General features: G+C 40.5%; 1 protein-coding gene across 1 annotated transcript in view; it reads left to right on the forward strand.

Moving 5' to 3' along the window:
* Positions 1-24,174, forward strand: part of Sorcs3 (sortilin related VPS10 domain containing receptor 3) — a 624,861-nt gene that overhangs the window by 500,903 nt on the left and 99,784 nt on the right. Inside the window, 3 exon segments of the mRNA XM_036172085.1 lie at positions 9,749-9,928; positions 19,894-20,040; positions 21,614-21,716. Of these exon segments, the coding sequence (XP_036027978.1) occupies positions 9,749-9,928; positions 19,894-20,040; positions 21,614-21,716 (430 nt within the window).

The raw sequence follows: 24,174 nt of genomic DNA on the forward strand, positions 1-24,174 counted from the left end.
AAGAAGCTAGGGACAGAGGGGGTGATGGGAAATTAGTTCTTTCCATTGTTTGAAAAACTGAAGTGACTTCAAGCACATTGTTGCTGTTCCATGTAGCACAGCCCTGCAGCTGCAGTTACATGCTTAGGGAAAAAGAAAATGAAAGAAAAGTTCCCTGTAATCACCGCAGCTCACACTTCTGTTCCCAGCCTACCTGTTCAGAGCATGCACACTTTGACTTTAGAGTATTTTGCAGAGGGTAAGATGAGTAACATTAATAATGAGTGGCATGACCGGAATGAGGAACAGCGCGTCAAAGCTTCCATAGTTCATTGCTGCGACTCTTTTTTTTTTTTTTTAACCTTTCTAGAGCTTTATTAAGAAAGAGAGGGAGGGAGGGAGGGAGGGAGAGAAAGACAGAGAGAGAGAGAGAGAGAGAGAGAGAGAGAGAGAGAGAGAGAGAGAGAGAGACCATGCGAAGGGGAGAGAATATGGAAGGAGAGATGCCCAAAGAGCCATTGCTGGGACACTTACCCCATACACATGACACTTATGCACCAATTGGAAAGCATGGTGCGAGAGGGTAAGAGCAATGGTAGCTGGGGAAAGATAGTTGAGCTTTTGAGCAGAAGCTTAAACCTCTCTTCAAACTCCACCACTTACCCAGGAGTCTGGGTCTACTCGTCAGCAAAATGAGATAATGATACTGCTGTGTTGGGAGGAGTCAATGAATGACTCACTGCTGGTCCAGTGTGAAGTGCTCAGGAAATCTAAGGAACAGCTGTTACCCGGGGAAATAACACCAGTGGCCTTACTCTGCCTAGTATGCAGATGAAGGTTACGATAGAATGATAGAATTGTATCTCAGGCAGCATTGGCCTCTATATTGCTTGAAGCTGTCTCTCTGCCACTTTGAATCTGACATAGCCTTTTTGGTCCCTTAGGTTCTAATTTTTTCTTAAGTTGCAACTCTAAAAGTCATTTCTCCAAGAGAAAAGTGCTGTTTGTTTGTTTTTTCTTAAAAGGTATTTGGGTTCTAGTGATACCCCTGAACTTTGCTGAGCCCTATGATACTGGAAAATAGCCAAAGTTAAGAAATTTTACTTCATTTTAAGTGGCTGGGGAAGGATTCATCCCTAAAGAACTGCTCTCTGTAAGACTTGATAAGACTCAGATGTCTATCTCTAACAAGACCAGATTATAAACGGAGGCAGAGGTTTTCTGTTCTGACCACCTGGTACCAAATAAACACAAAAGCTTATATAATTACAAACTGCTTGGCCAATAGCTCAGGCTTATTATTAAGTAGCTCTTACTTTTAAATTAACCCATTTCCATTCATCTATGTATTGCCATATGGTCTGTGGCTTTACCAGTCCTCTGGCATCTTGCTTCTTGGGCAGCTGGCTGGAGTCTCTTTCAACTCTGCCCTTTTTCATCCCAGTCCTCAGTTTGATTGTCCCACCTAACTTTATCCTGCCTTGCTATAGGCCAAACAGCTTTATTATTAACCAATGAGAGTAATACATGTTCACAATGCACAGAAGGATCCCCTCTCAGCACCAGATTCTCATTCTTGATTTCATAAGTGATTAGTTGAACTGTTGTCCTACTAACCAATGTGAACAAAATGCCTGATAATTTGACTTTATCAAAATTAGCTCTTTGTTTTCTATTGTCTTCTGTCCTTGAATTTTGCCCACTCTCAAATTTATACAGGCAATGGAGAACTTGGGCAAAGAGTGCAATAAGGGATAGCCATCCTCCTGACATTATAGCATATTTAAGCATAACTTGGTCTCAAAGAAAATGCCTCTGTCAGTTGTTCCATGCATGCTATGCTACACACCCAGTCCTTTTTATTTTAAATTTCTTTTCAAAAGCATCTGTTGGGGTCAGGGAAAAGGTTTTGTAGATAAAGTACTTGCTGTGGAAGTGTGAGAGTTCAGATCTTCAGCACCATTATATGTGCTCACATATAATCCCTCCTTTAGAGAGGCAGAGTCAGGAGATCGTAAGCAATATGGTCTAACTATAATGTGTTCAGGGTTTAGCAGGAAACCCTGTCTCAGTAACAAAGTAGAGAGTGATGGAGGAAGAAGACACTGGAAGTCAGATTCTTGTCTCTAGACACCAACATCTACACACATATGCACATAAATATGCACACCACACATGATGCACACACATGCAACAAAGGCTAAATGCAATATATAGAAATAAAAAAAAAAGAACAAGTAAAAAGAACTTTAAAAGCAAAAGCAATTCTGAGCTGGGCGGTGGTGGCGCATGCCTGTAATCCCAGCACTCAGGAAGCAGAGGCGGGTGGATCTTTGTGAGGTCAAGGCCAGCCAGAGCGAGATCCAGGAAAGGTACAAAGCTACACAGAGAAACCTCGTCTCGAAAAAACCAAAAAAAAAAAAAAAAAAAAAAAAAAAAGCAATTCTCAGCTAGGTATGATGGTTCATGCCTATTATGCCAGCATTTGGGAGGTAGAGTCAGGAGGATCTCCAGCTCAGTCAGCCTTGGCCACATACATAGTGGGTTTGGAGCCAGCCTGGGATACACTAAACCCTTTTGTAAAACTAAGCCAAGCAAAGGCAGTTCTTTTTGAAGTACTTGCAGATATTATGACCAGAGTCTGCAATAGTTTTTCCTTATCTAGGTCTGAGTTTGTAGTAACGTGACAATAGATAGAAGTTAGTACCATTGTGAGTAATAGAAGACAGGAGGGAAGAGTTTCTTTAGCATTATCATAAAGATAGTGACAAGGATGTTAACGTTTGCCCCCTTAACTTTCACAGGCCTGGTAGGTCATAGCCACCATTTGTAACAGTTTATCTGTAGTCTTAATCTGTTTGCTCATTCCTCTTCACTCTTATTCCATTCACTGCTATCTGCCCTCTGTCCTCTCTTTCACTTATTTAGTATGTCTTTGAAAATCCTGCAGCTATCTTTGCTAGGTATTGATTCCCCAGGGCCCAAAGGGTCTTTGCTATGTCCTGTGTGGGATATTAGGGAAAAAAAAAATCTACATACACTATGTTCTTAATGTCTGTTAACTTTATTCCTCTAAGACAAAATTCTATCAATTCAGCTAAAGTTCCACCAGGCATTCAAGGCAGGAATAACTCTAGACATGCCAAGCTCTATATCTGTCTACTTTATTTCTCTGGAATGAAATCCTGTCTCCATAACTGCAGTTCCGTCCAGCTCCCCAGCTCATAGTCCTGCTAACAACTAAACTCCTAAGCTTCCAGCCTCATCTTCGTCCTCTGTATCCTCTTTCTCCATCTCTGCTGCTCTCTACTCCTGGCACTCAGAAAACTCTACTTACCCTCTATGGAACCTCTGTCTTCCCCTCTTCTCTCTCGCCATGCTGTTCTGTCCCTGTCTACAGAAAATGCCTGCCTTTTCTTTCCCTGGGCACCTCCTTCCCTGCTTCCTCAGGAATGTTGTTTTACCTCTCACCGTGACATGCAAAAGCTTCTTTTGTTCTCAAAGTTCTCTGGAGAACCACTAGGCCTCCTCCAGGCTAGGGGGTGGTCCAAGCTTCATTAGCACAGGAAATAAACTGTGCCAGCTTGTCTCCTAAGCTTAGCAGGGGCAGTTAGTAACTTAGTAGGTACAACAGGTCTGGGGTGCTGAATTGTTTACCAATAGGTCTGGCTACACAAGGATTTCATAGCAGAAGACAGCTGAAATATTAAAGTCTGGGTAACACCAAATATTCATAATAAGTGGCTTTGCGTTCTGACAGACCCTTGGCCGGTCAAAGTTCAGCTTTAATACACAGCTGAATCTCTATAATATATTCTTGCAGCCTGCAAGAGCTAGGGACCCCTGTGTGTCAAACCTAGTTTTACATCTCTCTACTTTATCTACCACTCTGGAGTATTTGGTATAATGTCCCTTCCCCCAATCCATACTGATGATCTTCCCCTTTCTGTATGCCCTCCCTCTAACTATCTCTTAGTAGTAACTGTTTTTAAATTCTTAAAATTTGTATGTTCTCTGAGTGTTTTCATCCATTCTTTTATATTGATGGCTGCTGCATGAACAGCCCCAGCCCACATCTTACCACCATCAAGCACTTTACTGAACAGCCTATTCAAAGAGCATCCTCTCAGCTGTGTCTGCTTTACATTCCTTGGGCCTCATCATTCTCTTCGGTTTCCTTGCATGTCCCATTGTTTACCTCGTAAACTTTTGTTCTGTGTGCACTTTACAGCAGATTCTTTGGAAAGGACTAGAGATAAAGTAATTAATACACAAGAGAGTTTTACTCTCTGGAAGCTTAGTGTTCAATGAGAAGAAAGACATTAAACAAATAATTACATGTGACTACTTATCACTAATCACAAATGTAATGCATGATATCTAAAAACAAAGAGGCCAGTTTTGCAAATCAGACACTGTAGACATGTTCTCTCTTTGCCCTATAGATATTTCCGAATATATACAGAGACAGCATTAAGGACCTACTTCCAGAGTTCAGGTCTTCACACACTTTATTACTTCCAAATAAAGGGTAGATGTGCTTCACAAAAGCCCTTTGATGCAGGCCTCTTTTCTTATCTCTTACTTGGGGAGATGTGTGGAACCCTAAACTTGTGTCCTTGAATGTTTCTTGTTCTCTCACCTTTAGGCCTTTCATTCTTATTATCACATTCATTGCTTTAGTGTAGCACTTAGAGTTGAGAAAATCCAAGGAGTGTCAGGTCTTCACCATCAGGGTATTTGTTTAGGGACATCTTTGGTGGAGGCTTTATTTATCTTTTATTCTTCTTTCTATCTTCCTGCCTTCAGTGTGGTGCCCAGAGGGTAGAAAATGCTTAATGATTTAGATGTTTATGTAAGTTTTAGGAGACCCAGGATATTAAAAATAAAAATAAAAATCAAGAACAGGAAAGTATTTTCATTAGCGTTTACATCTAAAGAGCCAGCTTTTGTTTTGTTTCAAAAATAACTAAGAATTTTTTTCCAAATCATTGTTGAAATGGCAGGGGGTATTATAGATCATTGTTTTCCTAATAACATTTGTTATTACTTCTGAGGCTTTTCAAATTGTGGCAACATTAGCAAGGTTCCATTTAAATGTATTCTTACCATGTTTTCCTTTCTCTCTTTTCTCTGGTGTCATCACCAAAAGTCTTCCCACATGTTTTCAGGACCAGTAAACCAGAGAGTAATACATGGGAGCCAGTTGAGGTAGCTACATTCAAGAAAACATTCTATGACTGTCCAGAACCCTGATGGACTAATTTGATGGGCTTTTTTTTCCCTTAAAGATTTAATATTCTGGTTATTACCTGTTGATTTCTGTTTAGCCATGAACCACTTAGAGAGAGAGAAAGAGTTTATATGGAAGCATGAACAACCTGTGGTCCATGGCTACATGCACCCTATGACAGCTATGATGTGGCCTAAGACAATACTGTGAACTTACTTAAGAAATTATTACAATTTTTTTTGAAAAAAAATTGTGACTTGATTGTGTGGTTCTTTTTTTTTTCCCCCATATACATTTAATGGAAAACACAGCCACAAAGACCACAGAGAAGTATCTATGTTCTCAAACAAACAAACAAAAACAAAGCAAAACAAAAAAACAAAACTAACCATTCACAATACTTCTGCAGTGACTTTTTAGGTTACATGTAAGCTTGAGCTGAAGGACCCCAGGTTTCAGGCAAATGTCTAACCTTCAAAAGCATGACCTGCTTTAGACTTCACATAGGAACAAAACAAAATAACAAAACATTTTTGTCACTAAGTTACTGGAAAAGTACAATTTGAGTATTCTTTGGTAGTCCTTTATTCAAACAAAGAAATTGCCTATGTAAAAATATGGTGTTTGGATCTCAGGACAGTGAGGGGTGATAAAAGAAACTAACCATTTCTACTTGATAGGCTAGATAGAAGCAAACTGTTAACACTTTTGACGTCTTTCATCATTGAGAAAAGTCCAAATCGCTTGAGAAATCACAGACTAACAAGTAAAACATGTTGGAATTGTAGTCTATCAGGTGTTATTTCACACCCCCGTCTACCAGCTGTGATTGAGCTCTGTAGCAATGGAAGAGACATCTAGCCTCTCCATGACTCAATTCTGCACCCTTCAATGGAAGAAACAATTGTTTACCATTAGATCTTGGTTAGGGCTGCATATTTTCTCCTTGTTACATAGCACCAGGCAGTATTTGGCACTCAGTCAACATATTTATTACAATTGTGTGGCTCTTTAATGAGAACTTTGCAGATGAAACTGCAATGTTGCGATGTTAAAAAGTTGTATATGCTTGATAGAACTTTTCAATGTGTTTCCCTAGGACCATCTGGAAGACTTGTTCAGGTTATAAAATATAATGGTTCCCCACCAGTCATTCTTAGTTATGATCTCAGACAGAGAGACCCATGTCTCCATACTGTTGAGATCTCAAGGTCTTTTTATCCTAGCTATTTGAGAGGCAGAAGTAGGAAGGTTCCTTGAGTTTAGGAACTCAAAACTATCTTAGACACTATTGCTATGATAAAAATGCTCTGGTAGAAGTATCTTAGTGGGGGAAAAAGGCTTGTTCTGGTTTATTCAAAATTACAGTCCCTTGTGATGGGAAATCACAGAGATGGAAGCATCTGGTCACACTGAATGCAGAGTCAAGAAGCAGAAAGCAGTAACTGTACTCCTCAGCTTACTTTCTGCTTCCTATACAATCCAGGATTCTAGCCCAGGGAATGGTACCACCCACAGTGAATGAGCCTTCTTACATGAATTAACCTAGTCAACATAATCTATCACTGGCAGGTGCAGAGGTCTATCCCCCTGGGTAATTATAGCTCTAGAGTTAACTATCAAGATTAATCATCATACTCTGAGGCCTATCTCTTCAACAAGAAAATGATAAATAAGTTGATGAAGATCTGCAGGTCCTTTGGATCACACTGAAGTTATAACCTTGGCAATATGCTGTTTAAAGAGTTAGTTTCTTGATGAAATGTTAGTAATATCATTTGTCAGCTGAGTGACTGGCAAATGAAATAATTCTCAGGAGGGCAATATAGAATCCCAGACAGGAGAGATGTTCTAGCTTTTTATGCCTGAGGCTGAGTACCTGCTCACCAGCTGGCACAGCCCCGGGATAGCATTTACCTAATACACACTCACAACAAAGCTGGCTGCCTCTAACCCTGACCATTCCGTGGTGTTCTAAGTTGTTTTCTTCCCACTTACTTTACATTAGTTTAGTTTAAAATAACTCAGCTCATTCATTTTTATGACCAAAACATCTGGGAAAACCCAGGCATTTCTATTGCATTTTTAACAGGGTAAGTGAATTTAATTCGTATTTCCTGCAGCTGCTGTTTCCCCTCCTACTGGGTTCTTGGGCATTCATTCCATACCTACACAACATGATTTCATCACACGGATATTAGGAGGAAAACTTCTTCCTATTTTAAATCAGTTCAGCAGGAACCTGTAATTCTACAAGACACATAAGCACAAATGAGCAAGTTAAGTCTGAGTCAAGGTGACCTAGAAAGTTCAAGCTTAGGGGCTCTTGACAAATGACCTCTAATAAAAGGTCTAGAATTTGTTTTGCTACCTCCCAGTGCTGTGGATGTCGCTTTGTGTAAATAAAGTTCTGATTGTCCCACACCATCCCAGTAGTCCAGATCAAATGAATTATTCCTTAATAAAATGGCAGAGGTGGGGATGATCTCTCTCTCTCTCTCTCTCTCTCTCTCACTCACACACACACACACACACACACACACACACACACACACACACACAAACACACCCTAGTGCTGACATTGAAGACACTGTTGCTTGCCTCTTTTCACTTGAAATGGTTGCAGGCAAAGGAAGGTCTAATAAAGCAGAGGTTAGTCTCTGCCAGATTACTAGTTTGCTGTTGGCCCTGGTTACTGATAATGCTGTTATCAGTGCATTTCTCCACAGATATAAGTGTGGTTCTCCATTTGTGACCTGTTACATGGTGTATACACTGTATTTATGCATTTTAATGTCATCACTTTAAACAGATGTTTAAACATGTGAATATTTCCCCCTGATAAATGCATATTCCTTGGTATAGACTTGAATGTGTCTTCATTATACAGTGCCTAGCCATGTATATGGTATGGTTTTTTAGAATTATTTTTATTTTTATTTTTTCATTTTGTTTTATTAAGAAATTTTCTACTCACTCCACATACTATCCACAGATCCCCCCTTCCTCCCTCCTCCCAACTCCCAACCCTCTTTCCCAAGCCACCCCACATCCCCACATCCCCCAAATTGAGGTCTCCCATGGGGAGTCAGCAGAGCCCAGCACACTGAGCCTAGGCAGGTCTAAGCCCCTTCCCACTGCACCAAGGCTGTGCAACGTGTCACATGGCGGGCACTGGATTCCAGAAGCCTGCCTGTAGACCAGGGACAGATCCCAATGCCCCTGTCTGGGTGTTCACCAAACAGTTCAAGCCAAACAACAGTCTTCCATATCCAGAGGGCCTAGTCCAGTCCCGTGGGGGCTCCACAGCCACCAGTCCACAGTTCATGGGCTTCCACTAAAAAAAAAAAAACAAAAACAAAAACAAGAGCCGGGTGGTGGTGGTGCACGCCTTTAATCCCAGCACTCGGGAGGCAGAGCCAGGTGGATCTCTGTGAGTTCGAGGCCAACCTGGGCTACCAAATGAGTTCCAGGAAAGGTGCAAAGCTACACAAAGAAACACTATCTCGAAAAACAAACAAAAACACCAAGAGATGCAGCTTTCCACAGAGGATAAACTGACATCTGCAGTCATTCTCTACTGGTCACTAGTTTAAATTCACTGATCTAAACACTGTGCATTCAAATGAAGCTCACCATCCTGTTGAGTCAGATTCTCAGGTATACCAAGTCTAGTTTCGTCATTTCCAATATGTGCAATCTGGAACAATTTGATGAACTTCTGTGTGCCTTAGTTTACTCTAGAAAATGGTAATAATCATACTATCTCTTTTTCATGGGATTATTTGATTTTTAATTTAGAAAAATGGATGACAGAATAGTGCCCCAGTACTAGGTACTTTCACTTTCACTCCTTGGGAGAAACTTGAAATTCACGGAGACTGGTGCATTTCTCAGCCACTCATCTTGTAGTGCTGTGCTTACAGTAAGACCTAGGCACCGATTCCAGGTTGAGCATGCTTACTGTCCAAGCATAACTTTGTGTCCTTTGCAGCAGAGCCTCCCTCAGCTTCACTTAAACATCACCAAGGACTCCCAGACACACAGTCATTTCCAGTGGTTATGTGAGGTTGGCGGTCTAGAGCCAGACCCACTTGCCTCCATACCACCCATTTGATACTGAAGATTCAAAAGGAAAGCACTGCACTGAAAGACTTAAAACCTAAGTGATGATCAAAAGCTAGGGTGGGGCCTGCTGCTCCACATGTCAGCGTGTCCTGGAAGGCTGGGTGCCTCTGTTAGCACCAACACAAACTTTCAGATATAAAAATAAAAAGTGAGCATGGACGAATCCCTTGAAACCATGGAAATGATTCCCACTAAAGCCCCTTACAGCCATCTTTCTGTCACTTAGCAAGGAACAAAAATCATCATGCTCATGATTTATAGCCTTAGTCCAACACAGAACTGCTTAACATTGCCTATAACTCAAGATTTTTCTCAACCATTTCACTAGTCATGGTAATGACTCGAGATCCCAGTGGGAAGCAAGGTATGGAGATCTCCCTTCTCACAGGCCTTCTGTCTCATTATAGGACATGCACATCATCAGTACAGATGAGAACCAAGTATTTGCAGCCGTCCAAGAATGGAACCAGAATGACACATACAACCTCTACATCTCAGACACACGTGGAATCTACTTTACTCTGGCTATGGAGAACATTAAGAGCAGCCGAGGTCTAATGGGAAACATTATTATTGAATTATATGAGGTATGTAGCCAAAATTATCCCTCTCTGGATTGACCTTTCTTTTCCATGTGTTTTAAATTTGTAAGTACAAGTATTGTAATCCTGTATTTGACCCCAGCTCTTTCATTGGCAATTGCATTTTGAGGCAAAGGATGTAACTTCTTTACACCCCAGTTCCATATAAGTAAAGGTAAAGTACTTGTCTGTTGACCTTATTGTGAGATGAGTGGCATGGTGTGTATAAGGGATCGACTGTCCAAGTAAAGTCAGTGTTCTCATATGAATGAACATGGCATGCCAGAACTAAAGGCACACAGCATAGATGATGCCTTAAGTAGCCTTTCAAAACTCTACATTTCTTATTATATACCTTTCTAGAAAAAGGAACTATATGTACATGCAGAAATAAGTTTTTAATGATGCTTATAAACACAGCTTAGAGGAAAAGAAGGAAAAATAACTGGTAAGAGAGTAAATGCCACAATGTGGTATGATGCAGAATTTGCCTTATATGAGTGCATCATACATACATATATGTATATGTGTATGTGTTTAATATATATAGTATATAATATAAAAACATATAATATGTGTGCCAGTTAAAGGACACTTTCCCTAGGAATCCACATAAGTACACACAGAAATTGGAGAAAAAAAATTAGTTACAGATCTCTAGAAATGTGATACTTCTTTATGTCTTTAAAGTCTATATATGACTTTTGATAGCACCAGGAAGAAAAATGAAGTGACCTGAATTATCCTAGGGATGGGATGGGTTCAGTCTTGCAAAGAGTGTGTCTTGTGTGCCAAAAATAAACAGTGGCTGGTGGTTAAACCCACACAGGTTGTGATGAGTGGGTTCAGTCAGCTCTGGCTGGGCCCTCAGATAATCTGGATGAGCTTTGCTCTGGTGAGTTTCCCTGTCTACAGAGTACAGGTGGCTTTTTGGAACAGTGGTAGAACAGAAGGTTTGGTACATGGTCCTGTGGCCTTGCCTGATTAGTTTTTGTCCAACTTCTGGCATCAGTCATTGGTATCTGAGTTGTGTATTTATTCACTACCTACTTACTTCCAGGCCCCTACCTTCACATCCCATTCCCAACTTTATGACTTATTTTTTACTTTTTTTCAGATTTCACTGAGTCAGGTTAGTACTGCCCATATCTGCACAAGTATGGGGCCATCCACTGAAGCATGCTCAACTTATCACTACCACATTCCTAACGTAAACTGAACTCCTTCCCCTAGCAGCCATTATCTGTAAGCAGCGAGCTAGCCAGGGTTAAGAACTTCTGTGACTCTCCCTCATCTATGCGGGATGTCTCCTGCCTTTATCTTGTGCAAGTCTAAAACAATTCACTTTAACAAGAAAGTTGGATTTAAGGAATGTCCAGGTAGAAGACTACTGGGAGAAAAGTCTAAGGGTATAGACAACTTTATTAAACTTATATTCCTTTACCTTTAACCTAATCAGGAGACAGAAATATGCCTTTGTTATTAGTAGTAAATTATGTCTTGGGGGTATGCTCTTGAGGAATAGCCCCAAGATTCAGGCCATTCCAGTTTCCTGTTTGTACAAGGACAACTGAGAGGACAATTATTCATGCCCCTGTGGTCTGACCCAAATAGAAAAGTATAGACATTGCTGCAGATGACATCATAGCCAAAAATTATAAGTCCCTATAGAATTCATGGTGTCTGTTTCTAATCTCAATACTCAGATAGCTGAAGCAAGAGGATTGTGAGTTCAAGTCCAGGCTAGGCTACATAGAAAAATCCTAAATAGATTAACAATAGATGACAGACAGACAGACAGACAGACAGACAAATAAGAAGGAAAAAGGAAGAAATAACTGTATTTCTATTGTTGTTCTTGATGAAATGGGTGGGTCTGCCACTGTGCTATTCATTCTTTAAGACAGGGAGCCTGTGTCTCCATGGTGATTTAGAACCTGGGATGCTGTTGGACATGAATCAGTATGAAGGATATGCCCAGGTCCATGCATTTTTTCTCACTACTGAAGTTGGTCTTGTATTTCAGTGTCACTGGGGGAAAATGCCTGGTGCTACTGCTTTTATAGAGAAGAAAGTAATAGTAGGCAAGGCAACATCTTTAAAGCAAACTCTCCACTTAATTTGATCACAGTTGATTGTGCTCATACTCTGTGTAGCTAGAGTTTTTCTGGTCCTGCCTGGCCCATGGTCAGGGCAAATCTCTCTCACCCGCCAGTCCCACAGCAGCTTAGACCCAACCAAGTAAACACACAGAGACTTATATTATTTATAAACTGTATGGCCGTGGCAGGCTTCTTGCTAACTGTTCTTATATCTTAAATTAACCAATTTCTATTATCTATAAGTTGCCATGTGGCTAGTGCCTTACTGGTATCTTACCATCTCATGGCGGTGGCTGGCAGTATCTCTCTGCCTCAGCCTTCCTGTCCCAGAATTCTCTTCTCTGCTTGTCCTGCCTATACTTCCTGCCTGGCTACTGGCCTGTCAGAATTTTATTTATACAGAGTGATATCCACAGCAACTCTGTGTTCAAACTCCTAATAAAGTCCTCTGGGAGCTTGCATTCTAGTCTGCTGGGGTTTGAATAGGTCAGTAATAAATTACCTACTTCACCTGTCCAACAATAGACCCAAACTGAAGCAAAGAGGAAGGAAACAGACGGAGGTCAGACATAGCTTTTTGTCTGTTCATTTCTGAGATTTTTTTTTCAGCTTATCACTTTAATTGTTATATAAGAAAACGTATCCCCAAATTGCACTCGTCCACTTAGTTCTAGGCATAAATAGTCAATCAAACATTCTTCTCTGGGAGTATGATTCTGAACAGCAGTGAGGTACAGCAAGCATACATAAATTGTTCAGTTGGATCCGAAAACAGGGACATCATGGTGAGCTGTGTATGCCCAGTTTTTGTTTTTGTTTTTTTTTCTCAGAATGACCTGTTTTCTTCTCAGTCCCACCAATACCCTCTGGAGAAAGTAGTGGAGAAGTGTGACTCATCCCAATGTTAAGAATGGTAGGAACCAAGGGCTAGACAGACAGGTTAAATTTTTGATGAAGTGCACTACCTATTCTAATTGTACAGAATAATGCTTGTCAGGGACATGGGTGAGAACTGGATAATTGATTAGATTGCATATTCTAAAAGGCATTTAATAATAAGTGAATAAATTGGAGCCTGACATTATGTAGACCATGAGCATATTGAAGATTTTTTAATAGATGATGCTGTTTTGCGCCCAGAGATACATTCTCTGGTTTGGAGATAAAGCTCAATTTAATTAGTCTCTAGGGGTCATTAGGATTTAACCTTCTTCACTGGAGATTCTTATACAAAGATAGAGTGAGAATGGGGACCATATGGCCAGTTAGCAAAGAGAATATATTTCTTTTGGATTTCAAGTGCCCTTGAGTAATGCTGCTGGGAAAAGCAGAAAAGTTTCGTGTATAATTCAGCTAAATAATACACTTTAACCAAATATATTTTGTCTGGTGATATGAGGACTGATATGTAATGACCATGTACTGGACAAGCATAGGTGATTCTACTAGGGTAAAGACCATAGTCTACCTCATGTTGGAGGGACAGTTCTGCTATGTTGTGAAGTCATACAGGAGGAGGCAGAATTCTAACTTGAGGAATCTGTAGTGACTTGTAGGTGACTTGGCTTCAGTGATAAACAGCTGGAGAAAGAGTTTAGAGAGCTAGCTTCAGGTAAATGGATACCTGTCTTCATAGAATGTTGAATGGCTTTGTTGAGTAAAGGGGATAAAGATTGTAAAGATATGGTGCAGACTTGACACACATTTGATACAGAGGTGGACGTTTACTCTGGGTTTGTGTTTCCTACTTTTCTCTCACATTTACATCACCAGCAAATATTTACACATGTGCTGATCCAGCTTAATTCGTGACCTTATAATGTAATAAGTTAGCACAGCTATTTCCCTTTTCTGAAGGAGAGATACTTCTAGGGAACTATCAGATAGTGGGTGGCTTGAGTCCACGTTGACCACCTAATGCTGCCGGTGTAGTATTCTGTCTTCCCTGATTCTCTCATGCTGCATGAAAGAATGAAAGAATGAAAGGGAGGAATTTCCCTTGCAAGCCTTGGCACCAAGTTTCCTTGGAGAAGGTAGTAGACCAGCTCCACTGAATTCCCACTAACCAGACTTCTCTGACACAATTTTGAGGGCTAATCTGGTGCAGTAATCTACAGCTATAGAAGTTCTCTTGCTATTTCATTCTCTAATTGCAACTTCAAAGTAAAAATATTTCCATTGCTATAAATTGTATAAAGGAGAAAACAGTGTTTGATGGTAAAGTAATCATTGGTTTCTTCTGCAAGGTGCCAACAGCCCACTCCTTTAAATAAGGCTGCTGTTGACAGTGAACCAGTTGAATACAATATTTTATGAGTGACTTTACTTATATTTGGACAATTTTTTCATACAGTGTAGTATTGTAGGTTTTTTCATATTCCTAACAATAAACTATATTCCATTTAGTTATTCTCCACTAATAAATAATACAAAATCTCACAAACATTCATTCCAGCACCCACAGTTGAGCTAAGAGTTCTTAGTCTGATGAATATTTTTGATGCTTCCCTAGATATTAAGTATTCAACTTATAACTCCTTACAGTAACATAGACTTAGCAGCCATGCCTGAGAACAGCACTGTAAACTACAGTAAACACATACTTTGATAACTTGGCATAGTGGTGACAAGTACCTCGGGAGGCAGGCCTATCCCTGTAAGTCCAAGGCAGTCCTGATTTACATAGAGAACTCTAGGCCAGCCAGGGCTATATACTGAGACCTGGTTTTCAAAAACAAAACCCACAAGCTGCAAATAGACTTCAATATTATTACAACAAAATTTTTATAGTAAAAAAATGAACAGATGAAGTTAATTATGGAAATACATTCAATTTCAGTAAAAAGGTTTCCAAAATATTTGTTTTATATACACTCAAGCAAAAATCACTCATGAGATTTTGTATTTTTTATATCAAGTCTGAAAGCTCCAGGTTATATTTCATATTTCCAACCCATCTCAAATCATATATTATTTTTATCAGAAGTAGTTGATCTGTGATTATATTTCATAAATTGTATTATAGGTAAAGGGGAGTCACATACATATGAAAAAACTGGGCCAGTAGCCAAATTGAATATCAACTCAAACTAACATTGATTAAACTAAATAAAATGAAAAAAAAGTCTCTTACTCTCACTAACTAGCTACACTCCTAAGTACCATGTGTGGCCAGTGGCTCCTATGGTGGGTCTTGCAGACCAAAATCTCAGATACACCATTGTTTGTTTCCCTTGATGGTGTGAGGTGTATCAGCAAATGTTCATTTTTATTGCCAAGTAGCATTCCATTCTGTTATAGTTAATATTCATCAGTTGAAAAGCATTTAGGTTGCTTCCAGTTTTGTGTGATTGTGATTAAAACATCTATAATTACCCAAAATGAATATTACCTTTTAGTTTTCATGAGTAAAAACTTAAAGGAAGGACTGCCAAATTAAATATAAATATATGTTCATAAAAAGCAATTCAAGTGTTTTTAAAGTGGCAGTTCATTTTGGGGGTATGAGTTTATCATTGTTTTACTCATTCTTCATCACTTGGTATTATCTTGTGTGTGTGTGTGTGTGTGTGTGTGTGTGTGTGTGTGCGCGTTCATATGCATTTAACTATTCTGATTATAGTCTGGATGCTTTATCATTGGAGGTTCATTTTTTACTTCTCTAGTAACTGCTGAACTCTCTATACATGGACAGATAAACTGTAAAACTTTGAGTGAGCCTTGTGTCCCATTTTTCTTCCTATTAATTGATATTTCTTTGCCTTACCTGTGTCTAGTGCCTCCCTCCATTCTATCTGCTGTTATAGCCTTTGGTGACCATTCCTGGTCCAGATGGACAGCTGCTTCTGAACCCCACAGGGACTGTTTTCTGTGCTGACCTTGGTCAGACCCTTACTGTAGTTCTGATATGAGGGACAGCCCACGGCAGATCATGCTAATTGCTTTTTCTCAGCAGATCCCTAGTTTCCTTGTCCTGAAGTCCTAGGGACATGACCAACAGATGACCATACCACCTGGACACCATGATCTGCCAAGGGACCTGCAGTCACTGTCCCTCTGTACCTCAATCTGATTCCCAGAAGGAAAGTGAGCATTGCCAACCTGATACTACTGGATTAACTTTTCCTGGGGTGAAAAAACCAAATGTTTGTTCACCGCAGATAGGGCATCAAAAGTAAGAGTCTACCAAAGTCCAACTTGGAGATCTTGCACATTTGTAGGACTTGTGAAAGGTTAATTCCAGGAACATGAGTGAGCCCCTGAAACAGTTGCATCACCGCAGAGCTCCACTCCATCATGGCTGCATGCAAACAGCATCATGGAGTCAACTTTTCACTTAAGCTTCCACTTCTTATTCACTATAGTATCCTCCAAGACCTTGCATATATGGGAGCGTGGGAGGGGATAATGGTTACTATCCCAGATGAGAGTCTTGTGACACCTTTTTCCTCTTCCTTCCAGGGTCTATCAGTAGTCTGTTAACATTACAATGCACCTAGTTATTTTTGTGTTGTTTTCAATTAGTTGTCATGGTTACCTAGCCAAGGTAATGTTTAAGATGGTGATTATGTTATGTCCAAAGAATAAAGCCGTACTACAACAGACACTTGTACCCTTTTGTGGGCGCCATCACATGCTTCTCAATAGGCTTCCAAGAACACCACCAGCACCCACACTAATTATTTCCTTCTACAATGGAAGAAAGAATATTTAAAGTTAATGAAATGCTAAGTGCCTCCTCAGACGAAGAGCAGAAACATGTATCTCAATTCTTAATTTCATTACACTCCATGTAGTGAGACTAAGAAGTACTGAAGGTTTCCTCATGCAGAGAAATGTCCAAACATATGTATCCAAACACATAGATGTGGACATGACTATTAGAATATAGAATTAATATATTTCTAAGTTGGATTGCAAACAAACATTGAAAGTTCTTGGCTTGAAAAACACAGCATCTCAGTGGTCTTCAAACTGATGTCCATTTATTCGTACAAGACATAAATCCCAGAATCATCCCAGAAATGATGTGCAGACTATTAACCATCCCCACACAAATGGCACGTGCTGTGGTTTTGTGTCCAGCTGTGGTTTTGTGTCCAGCTGCAGTGGAAACAAGTTTAGGCTGCTTCAAGAGATTTCTGTGGAAATATCTCTTTTCCACAACTATTAGTCTCCTTTCTCTTGGTTTTGACTGAGAGAATTTTCTGTGTGGCTCATAGAAATTGCCAATCTTAGTGGTGGGTGGTATTCTCATGGGGGAAATGGAACAAGCACATTCTGTTTTTTAACACACTCATTCTGTGTGCTTGCACACGCCTGTTCTCATGCTAGGATGTCGTGGGAATTTTCCAGCAATTAGGTGGTCCTGGATCCAGAGTCAGACCTGTTGATTTTCTTCTAGGAAGTAAACATCAAGGCCCTGAGTGTGAGTTGCAGGAGGGCAACTGATTTAGGAGAGAGTTCTCTCACAGACTAGCAATGATGGTACCAGCTTTGTGACCAAAGAGAACACCAGAAAGGGCTTCCCTTTAGTAGGAGGACTTGCAGAAAGTAAAACAAAATCCAATCTCTAGGGGAAATGCAAGGCAGCCAGATTTAATCAGTACCATTTACAGTGGACTTTAAAGAACAAGTTTGGGACTAGAGAGATGTTGTGGAGTCCTGAGGATAGTATCTCAAGTCCTACTACTAAATAACAAGACAGGCAACAAGAAAGTGCCTACAATTTGGGCTTCAAGGGATCTGGTGCCCTTTTCAGGCTTAAGCACATATTCCCACTCATAATCTATCACACACATACAAATAAATAAATGAAACAAACCTTAAAAAATACCCAGGCTGACTGGGAATGTGTGAGATCTGAGTCTTTCTAAAATACACCAACTGGAATTGAGTCAGGAAGGGACAGCTAGGGACCCATGCCACTTATGCACTGAGCCCCATCATCCCGACATAGTTTCTCTGCCTCCACCTCATTCACCTCCAGGTATCAGTCTAGTCATCAGTTTCATCCATCACTGAGTCATTGTCGAATTCCTCTGGTGCTGTCCTTTCCTGATAATCTTATTCTCCTCCTGACATTCTCTGTCCATTTGTTTGAACCCTTTTTGCTTTTTTGTTTGTCTTATCTGGGTTGACAGTCTCCAAGGCCAGTCAGTCAGGTTACTATAGAAATGTACTTAAAAAGCCCTTAGTTCATCAACTAAAGTATATCATTTAGGAGAAAAGAAGGAAATTAAAGGGAAAAAACCCACTGTGATACTTCCCCTTTCTTCCCACTGGTGTTCCATCGGAGCTGTAGTGAATTTCAATTAACCATGATCCTTGAAGAATGGCACATAAGCAAAATTAGAACTTTAATACGTCAGTATTGTCCAGTGTGTTTCTTTTCTTGTTGCTGTAACAAATACCTGGCAAATGCAATTTGAGAAAGGAATGGCTTGTTTTGGCACACAGTTTGAGGGTATAGCACTTCAGGATGAGAGAGTCATAGCAGTGGAAGAGTGAAGTGGCTGGTCACATTTTGTCTGTAGTCTGGAAGCAGAGGTAGATGAATAATGACAAGCTGGCTTCCTCCTTTTCATTTGGTTTGCGTCCCAGTCCATGGAACAGCACAGCCCTCCATTCAGGACAGAGCCTCCTTCCTCAGTTAAATCATTTTAGAAACACCCTCAAATGTATACTCAGAGGTGTCTGTCCATAGGAACTCTAAATACAGTCCTGTTGACCATCAAAATACATCAAACAAACCTGCCATTCAACAGTGTGTATGTGTGTGTGTGTGTGTGTGTGTGTGTGTGTGTGTGTGTGAGAGAGAGAGAGAGAGAGAGAGAGAGAGAGAGAGAGAGAGAGAGAGAGAGAGAGAGAATAAAGTTCCCAGTTGGGTGTACACATTAAATACACAAGCATACGCCCCCCCCCACATACACAGAAAAATGATCTTGTTTTTAATACATACACAGACTCTCTCAAGTTCTCTTTCTCTCTCTTTCTCTTATTCATCACACACACACACACACACACACACACACATAATCTTGCTTATATTTTGTCTTTGGAATATGCTGATAATTATAATAATCTTTTTCTGTTACAGACCATTGTCTTTTAAAGAATCTGTTCTCTTTTCTGGTACATAGAATAGCAGTTTAAGTAGAATTTGTACTTAGCCTAGGGTGCATGTAATTGATAAATCAACCCCAGCTACTTGTTTTGCAGTGGTGCTCTTTATTCCTTCAAAATATCAAGGACATGAGAATCCCAATACATTAAGAACTCTGGCAAGAACACTGGACCTTTGTCAGTCAACTAGGAAAGAAAAGAGATACCACCAGTTTTAAAGTCACCTAAACATACTATGTGAGTTACCCAAAGTCATACAGTGAGCTAGAGGTGTGCACTGGTACCAGCTCTCCATGCTGGGCCATCTCTCACACATTGTCTACACCATTTCTAAGAGTTATTAGTGGCTGCCACCACAAAGGGTGTTCCCTTGGTGATGCCAAAATCTGTCTATTAGAATCACTTGAACTAAAACAGCTGTCTCTGAAAGGGGTAAACCCTTTGGTCATTATCAGAGTAATTTCTAATAAACAATTAAAGATAACACACTACAGAACAAAGAACAAAGACAGGCAAAGTGAGGAAAGTCTGATGGGTAAAGGGTATGTGTATGTAGGGATTTGGTGCAAGGTGCAAAGGTATACAGGTACCTTGGGGAATATAGCATTCCCTACTGCATTCCTTTTCTTCTATTTTGTACCCACCTCGTACCCTGTGGAAGATGCTGGTGATTCTTTCAGGGTTTCTCCAAGGCTGCCATCATTTTTGCCCAACATGGTTCTCCATCTCTCGCCTTTTTCCTAGGTAGCAGGTATCAAGGGGATATTCCTGGCAAACAAGAAGGTGGACGACCAGGTGAAGACATACATCACTTACAACAAAGGCAGGGATTGGCGACTACTACAGGCTCCAGATGTGGACCTGAGAGGAAGCCCAGTGCACTGTTTACTGGTCAGTTATCAAGTCTCATGTGGAGTTCACAGGGCAGGTTGCTTCCCTAGTGATACTGCTTCAAGGTCTCCTTCCAGTATTAGATCTTAGGAACTTGATCTTGTTGCTAAGCAACATATGGAGCACAGGCCTGCAGGCTCAGACCATTATACCAACTATGTGGAACACTTAGTGGATTGCATGGGTTTTCATTTGGAAAAGGCAATGTCTTATAGCAGATGGTAAAATAAAGAAGTGGAGAATGAGCCTGCACTTCTTAGTAGAAGTCCCAGACAGGACTCACTAGGGCTAACCCATCTGTTAGCTGCTAGTTTGCTCGGTGCTGAATAGATGTCATTGTAAGCAAAGATGAACTCGGGAACCCAGGAGGGTCAGGCAGGACTGTCTGCACAGGATGGTCAGTTAACCTTTTAGCTTTTGAAGGTCCTTGCTATGGAGAATATTGAGGTAGACAGTGTGGAGGACATGATGTACAAGATGACATCTCTGCCCCAAGGTGCTTCAACTTAAAGTGGCAAGGAAACATAATTAACAATAAAACAACCATCAGTTCCCTGTTAGTAAATGCTTATACCAGACGCCATTCTAAGGTCTCAGATATGAGGCTGTGTTCATCCTCAGCCATAAGTTGTCTTCTGTCATGTATACAAAGAGATGCATCAGCTAGGTGACTTCCAGACACTATGTTAAATCTAGAGACATAGTCGAGTCTAGGTCAGGCAGGGCCACTACTATCTTGTAATTTTCAGTCCCATTCCACACTTTGGTGGGTTTAGTGTTTGCTGTGGCTTTGGTTTGGATATGAGGAATGTCACAAAAATGGCTGCCTACCCACTGAAACAGCTCACAGAATCATTGCTTGATTTGTTCTTTTTGCTGCCAAACCTCGGTGATGGCTTCATCTTACTCTCTTCACCTAGTTTTCTCTTTATCTCAGCTTGTCTTCATCATATTTATTTGTATTTTTATAGGCTTATCTCTATATATTCCCCAGACCCTTTTATAACAGTCATAGGAAAATAAATAGAAAACAGTTAGGTGTTCAGTGAATTTCAGATAATGACTTCAATTATTTCAAGTAAAATGATAAACTGGATCAAAATACACAAACACGCAGAAATAGAGAGACTATAGCTTAAGAATCTAGTTGAGGACCTGCACTATGTCATGTAGTTACTTCTCTTCATTCTCCTTGGTGGTCCCTTAGAACTCTAATAAGCAGGATTTGATGGTTACCATCAGATCTGGAAGGACATTTGTCATCCATTGTTCAAGAAAGGACTAGGGGGCCTCCTAATTCTAACCACGAACTAGACCTTGGAGACAAGATTTACTGCAGAAGAGAGGAAAAGGCATTTGATACTGAATGAGAGCAGGAGAGGAAGAAACTGTGAGCAACACTTGGGACAGCTTCTACTGTGAAGCACTGGGCACATCAGGCAGATGCTCTGAAGCTGAGCATCCAAACAGTTGCTGTTCCTAGGTGACACACATGTGCAAACCCTTCCTCTTGTGCAGGATAAGGGTGTGTCTGGAGTTTCTTGAAATGAAGTGATTTTCTTCTTTGTTTTAGCCCTTCTGTTCCTTACACCTTCATCTGCAGCTCTCTGAAAACCCATATTCCTCTGGGAGAATCTCTAGCAAGGACACAGCCCCTGGACTTGTGGTAGCCACAGGTAAGGAACATTCATTCCTTCAGCCTTTTCCTCACCAAGGGCTTCTGGGGGAAGGTTTGTGGCTTATGTGTGGGTCATGGATTCATTAGATGGAAACTTCCCAGAAAATGAGCAAGATTCTTTCATCTTCAAAGCCTACCATCAAAAACAAGGTTGCGAAGCACCTTGGACAGTCTTAGTTTCTAGGTTAATTCATCATGCCTCCAGTCCCAGAGCAGTCCTCAGAGTCTAGTGAAAGGCCAGCCTTCCTGTCAAAGTCAACTGACTAATCAGATGATTGTAACAGGGAATTCTCAGTCTGAAAAAACATGCAGTATGAACTTCCCAGCTCTCAAAATATCAGGCAGGGCACTTTTCTCTTTCCAAAGAAGATACTTTACAAAGGGTTTCACCCCAGAGCTGTTTTTAATCAGGAGGTCTCTGGTGCATGTAAAGGTTTGTTTACCCATGATTAAGCACTTGGCAGAGAGCCTGGGGGAAAGGGCAGAAAAACTTCAGGTTGCATTGTTGCAGCCACTGACCACTGAACATCAATCAGAAGTGACAATACAGCAACTCTCAGATGAAAATGCAAGTCTCTGGGGATGTGCCTTGATTAGCATGCGTTTCATTTGCATACACCTTTCCAGGAATATATTGCTGGAATAAAACAAAACCAGCTTCTAATCTTAGAATTTACAGCTCTGATGTCAGGTAGCTTTTTCCTCCTTCTCTAATGAAAGCAGATGAATTCACAGTGACTTTCTGAGGATATATTTTTCCTCCACCAGTCCAACATTCCTGTATCTGGATCCCCTGTTCTTTTAGACATGGATTCCACCGCCAAAGCTCCAATCCAATGAATTTTCAATCACTAGCAGACACCAAGAACTTTAATCAGTTTAGTGGCTGCTATAGTTTGCTGCTATCACAGGTAGCTTGTCTTCAACATGTGTGGACAGGATCCAGCATAACTAACTAACACTATTGTGACGAGCACAGAATCTTTTGCTCTGGTTCTAGATTGGAGAGCAATACCCACACCCAAAGTCTACATGAGTTAGTTCTTCAAGCTCAGGGACCATTAGCCTATCTACTTTCTCATCAAAGTCTACAGGAAACCCCAGGCTGGAGCAGAAGCTATAGTGGGAAATAGTGGTAAGTCATAAAAGTGGACATCATTTGAATGCTTCTGATGATAGCCAGGCATTTCTCAAGCACTCTGAACTTTGTGTTTTGATTGGCAACGTAGGGATGATAAAGTTAACAGAGATGAACTGCAGGGATACATGAAGGAATGAATTCCAAACGCTCAGGACATACTGGCTACTCTGCATAAGACAACTATTATCACCCTGTATCTTTGACGTTAAAACTGTTCTTGCATCAGAAGAATGAAGTTTGTTTTTCTCCTTCAGTAAGACCCACAATTATATGCATGCATTATGCATGCAGTGAAATTCAGGAACCCTGTCATCCAGCTCTCTAAGCTGAGCTCTGATATTGGTTTGTTTTTTTAACTTCTGAACTTCATGTCTTCATCTGTAAAACAGAAATTGGTTTCTTCCTTAAGAAGATATTGCAGGAACACAGAGAGAAGACCACGTTGATAAGACTAAACAAAATAGAGTAGGTGAGACAGTATTGACCACACACACACTTCTAAAGTAGTCTAATGTTATGTCTTTAATGATTTTGTGGGCATTCAGAAATTAATATTTATATTCAAGTGTTTAGTCATGTTATCATAATTTACTAATTACCTTCCATTGCTCACAAACGCCTGAGGCTTCTTACCAGCCATGGAGCATCTTGAGAGCTAAGACACAGATGACAAGATATAGAGCTAATGTGCTGGCTTCTACTTCCTTTCACCCAGCTTCCCTTACTTTGTTGGCTTGGTTTCTGAGGGAGATAATTTTCCTTCAGGAAAATAAGAAGTCATACCAATTTTAGGGAATAATTAGAAAATAATTAGGAAATCACACGGTTATGCAAGGTGTTATGCAAGATATAAGATATCTTCCTTATATTTATGCCCTGTGCCCTCTATCTGCCTGAAGAACTCAGGGCCCTGACTCCCACTCTCTCTGTTCACTTCCTCTTTCCATAATGTCCCGAGAACTGATCTCAAGGAAGCTGTGGATGAAAGCATGACCTGAGATTCCTTTCACCCTCTTATTGAGGATGTGTCTGGAGTATTCGGTGGTTTATTTAGTGAGCAGAAGCATTAGGATTCCCTGTATCTTGAGTATTGGCTGTCACTACTAGTGAAGAACTTGCATCCTCAGCTCAGAGCACCTTACAATGTGAAGGTTTTCCTTGTCTTGCCACGATTATATAGCAATGGCATAGATGAGACAATGACAGTCCCTTCAATTTAATATTCTGAAATAGAGGGCAAGATGGAGGCAGCATCATGACCAAGCTCACTCAATATCTTACTGCAGAATAGTGGTTAATCCTGTGTTAATCATCA

Source organism: Onychomys torridus, chromosome 1 (assembly GCF_903995425.1).
Source record: "Onychomys torridus chromosome 1, mOncTor1.1, whole genome shotgun sequence".
Lineage (NCBI taxonomy): Eukaryota > Metazoa > Chordata > Mammalia > Rodentia > Cricetidae > Onychomys > Onychomys torridus.